Source organism: Penaeus japonicus, unplaced genomic scaffold, assembly GCF_977035675.1.
Source record: "Penaeus japonicus unplaced genomic scaffold, GWHDUDI00000001_assembly GWHDUDI00000026, whole genome shotgun sequence".
In the NCBI taxonomy this organism is placed as follows: domain Eukaryota; kingdom Metazoa; phylum Arthropoda; class Malacostraca; order Decapoda; family Penaeidae; genus Penaeus; species Penaeus japonicus.
Genome location: NW_028234428.1, coordinates 853,858 through 858,217, shown reverse-complemented (window position 1 = coordinate 858,217; position 4,360 = coordinate 853,858). Strand labels below are relative to the sequence as shown.

The following is a 4,360-nucleotide window of genomic DNA, read 5'->3' as shown; positions in this document are numbered from 1 at the left end:
TTTGGCATGGAATAACATCTATATACAGAATGATATTGGGTCTTTTTGTTATTACCCCATCTGATATGGGTTGCATTTTTATAAGTTGTTTAGGTATATTTTTCTTAACTATCCCTGTTAATATTTTGCATTTGATCTAATAAGGTCATCATGTAACTCACCCAAGATAAAAAGAGGTTTTCTTTTCACTGACTCTTCTTAAAAAGACTTTCAGGGTAGTCAAAAGATTCTGCCATGGCCTATTTTCCTTCCCTGAGATCTTCAACCCAAACCCTCTTTCCCTTTGCAGTCGTGCTGGCCCTCACACGGGGGAGCCAATTGCAATGACGATGACGACGAGGAGTTCCCTGGACTGGAGATCCTCAGCGTGGACGACATAGCCAAAGACGACGGCGATGACAGCAACCATTTGGAGCTTATAGAGATGATAGAGGTAGGGCTGGTCCAGGTTTTTGTAGAGCCAAATGGTATGTGCTTTTATTTATTATTTTTTTTTTAGTTAGTTATATCTCTTTAGATTAGTGTCTATTTTCCAAGCTTAGAATTATAAAAGAGGTAAAATAATTGATTAGTGAGAACCAATTTTTTGTGTATTTTCCTGCTTTATAATGATTTTTAGTAGCCAGCATACATGCATTCACTTTATAGTGACATTTTGTTTATTTTATGCTTATATATATATATATATATATATATTATTATATATATATATATATTATATATATATATATATATATTATATATTATTATATATATATATATATAAATATATATATATATATATATATATATATATATATATATATATATATATATATATATATATATATATTATATATGCATATATATATATGCATATATATATACATATATATACATACATATATATACATACATTCTTGAAGGAAACTATTTGAGTGGAACTCAAAGAAGAAATGAGTAAGTGGTTTTAAGGGCAGATAAAGTTAAGCAATTAAATTAAAAGTCATAAGTGAAGAGGGAGAACTAAAGAAGTGAGAACAACAAAAGTGAGTGAATATGAAGAAAGGAGTTGTCCTCATCCTGATGAATTGTAGGAAAAAGATTAGAATGATTAGATTTGATTATTTCTTTGCTTCACAAACATGAGTATTCACAGAGGGTGTTCTCTCCACAGGTGGGAGGACCAGATACCTGCTCACCAGTCACTGGTAAGGAATGGATTCATCTGTTCGAGAGGCAGACTCTTTTTGCTGTACTTTTTCAAGATAATTAATGCGCTACCTATTTTCTTGTCAGGAATTGTCATGTTGCAGATTTTTATTCACCAAAAAAATTAATAAATAAATAAAGTGTTAAGTAGCATTCCTTTTGCTGGTAGGTCGCTTGTGTATATGACTTGTATAAGAAACTGTTAGGACAAGATTGTAATATGTGTCGTTGTTATTATTTGTTGCAATGGTCCTTTTACAGAATTGCCCCTGCCAGATGAAGTGCCTAGCAGCTCTAGCGTTACTGATACACTTAAAAAAGAGGAGAGCCAGAGTCCCAGTCAGTTCTCCACCGATCTCGACAAAGAGAAGCTGAATGCTCTGGTGAAGCGGGAGGCCAACATCCTAAAGACACAGGAGAGGAGGGAGAAGGAGATGGTGAAAAAAAAGGAGCTGCAGCGCCAGCTAGAGGTGCATAGGATAAAGGTGAAGAGGCTACAGAAGGAGCTGGATGAGGAAAAGAAGAAAATGCATCATATCCAAAATCAGTTGATCAACCTTAGGAGGCGCGTGCGGCGGCAAGAACTCAAGATCAAGAAAGTGGGTGGGAACTTGCTGTCCAATCTAGACACAGGCCAGGAGCCGCTCAAGGGCAAGAAGAAAGCGGCTGACATCCCCAAATCGACCTTGGGTGCAGATGGGACTGGGGATACTCCCAAGAGCAAGAGGAAAATGGGAGACTCCTCCTCTTTGGGGAGAGCAGATGGAAAGCCCGACAACGTGAAGGGGAAGAGAAAAGGAGGTGAGCTCCCTGTGAAATTGGAAGGGAAAAATGACACCATCAGAGGCAAAAAGAGAGCAGGGGATGCCTCCCACATTAAAGCGGAAGGGAAAGGAGAGGAGTGCACCTCTAAGAAGAAACCGGTTGATACAAACTTTTTAGATGGCTTCAAAGGCAAGTTAAAAGTAAGTGTCAAAGGCTTAGCAATGAAAAGAAAGGTCACAAGTGAAGAAGTGGAAACAAAGAAAAAGAAAATGACAAAAGTGAGTGAAATAAAGAAGGGAAGTTCTGGTACCTTGAAGGATTGCAGGAAGAAAGCAGTAGTTAGCCTTGTGAGGTGCAGTGAAGTGCAGCAGAAGGAGATAAGGGTGGAAGAGCAGAAAAAACAAGAGAAAGAGTCCAAAGATGAGAAAGATCAGAAAATGGTTGAAAGAATAAAACAGGGGAGTAGCAAAGAGTTGGTGAAAGTCAAATATGGAGCAGAATTAGATAAGGTAAAACAAGAGGATTCAAAAGTCAATGGATTGAATACTGGAGATGATTTACAGTTTGCAACTTCAGCAAAGCTCTGGAATGTTATGAGCAGGATAAAGACACAGCCGTATGCAACTGTCAGTTCTAAAAGGAAGACCTCTGAAGTATACCCAAATCATTACTTCCAGAGACAATGTCTTGCTAAAACAACAACTGCTGAGCTGCCTAAGTTAGTGGAAAAATTTATGGAGCGAGAGGACATATCCAAAGTTAGTCCAGTCTCTGTGGGGTCAGAAGCCCCTGAAATTTCGATGCGATTTCGGATGCATTTCATGTCTGTGCTATACAAACAATTTGAGTCCGAGTATGGCAATGTATGTACCTATAAATCATTTGCAGAATATGTGCCCCAAAATATAGTAAAACCTAGTCCAAGCCACTGGAAGACATGCATTTGCTTTCCCTGTATCAATCCTGATTTAAAATATGAAAAGTTAAAATCCAAAGGATTAATAGGGGAAGAAAAGCTTGAACTAGCAGATGTTCTGCAAGACAGTGAGAAGGAGACTGAGTTAAGGACACAACTCCGTTCCCTTCGAGATTCAAAGGAAATCTTCACCTACAATTTGTGGGAACGGAATTCAAGCGGAACAGTGAATTCAAAATTAAGGAGTGCCAGCGAACCAGTTGCCATTGTGGTTGCAAAATTCCAAGAGGAGCTGAGTCTTCTCAAATCTCATATCCAGAGAATCTTTTGCCAGTTTGAATCAGCTAGATCTGCCCGTGAGAGAGCCCTTGACAGCTGGGATGAAGTGACCTTCCATTTGGACTGTTCTCCATTGCCGATCTACCCATACCCAGGACAAGAAAATGGTGTTTCAGAACCAGTAACAATGCTGACAGCGCTCTCAGGATATATCTGGAGCCGTGGGGGAGGGCAGAAAATCGTTGCATTATCTGACAGCAAAGACTATACTTTTGCTGGGGTTTGGGCGGCTATGGAGAAGACCTTGCTAAAAATGGTTGAGGCAGGGAAGAAGAAAATAAACATCATTTCAGACTCTCCCACAAACAAGTACCGTAACAAAAGTACATTTTATTATCTTAGTGACTTTGCCCAGACACATGGGGTATGTTTGCGCTGGGTGTTCTTAGAACTCTGCCACAGTATTGGTAATGCAGGGATTGTGAAGTCTGAACTAGAAAGTGTTATACGTCAGCAAATATCAGCCAATCCCGAAGCCTCAGTCAGGTGTGCAAATGAACTAGTAAACTTAGTGCGGCCACATTCCTCTGCAGTGATCCACATGTACACGGAGAGAGACGTACAGAGATACAAGTGCATGCTGCCCAAACTGCGTGTCATACAAGGGACACAAAAGTTTGTGGAGGTGATTGTTTTTCCAGATGATTTCTGGGCAAGGGATGCAATAGGGTCAGATTCTTTCAAAAAATTATCTTTTTAATTAAAGGTGAATGGGACACCATTTTCTGCCTTTTACAAAGTTTATTGATAAGATGTGAATAGTGAATTATTATTATTTTTTTTTTTTATGGATTTCATGAAATATGATTTCTGCAAAAAGTACAGGTGCCCAGTTCCATATTTTTCTAGCAAGTGTGGCATTTCATCTTAGAAATGGTAGAAAAATAATTTTTGATAATACTGACCATACATAAAGTATCATTATTTTAAGCTAAGATATCAGAGTTTAAAGATCACATATGTGTGTGTGTTTGGGGGTGGGTTGTGGGTGGGTTGCGTGGGTGGGTGCATGGCTTGGTTAGGTGGGTGTATGATTGTGTTGGATGGGTTGAGTTGTTGAATAGTTAGATGAATGATTGGATGGTGAGTGCGTGTGTGTGTGTGTATGTGTGTGTGTGTGTGTGTGTGTGTGTGTGTGTGTGTGTGTGT

General features: G+C 38.9%; 1 protein-coding gene across 1 annotated transcript in view; it reads left to right on the top strand.

Annotated features, from left to right (window-relative positions):
- Positions 1–4,052, top strand: part of LOC122261890 (uncharacterized) — a 17,259-nt gene extending 13,207 nt beyond the window's left edge. Inside the window, exons 3-5 of the mRNA XM_043029711.2 lie at positions 290–433; positions 1,157–1,190; positions 1,453–4,052. Coding sequence (XP_042885645.2) covers positions 290–433; positions 1,157–1,190; positions 1,453–3,911 — 2,637 coding nt within the window. The 3' untranslated portion in view covers positions 3,912–4,052. The remainder of the gene's footprint in view (positions 1–289; positions 434–1,156; positions 1,191–1,452) is intronic.
- The last annotated feature ends 308 nt before the right edge of the window (positions 4,053–4,360 follow it).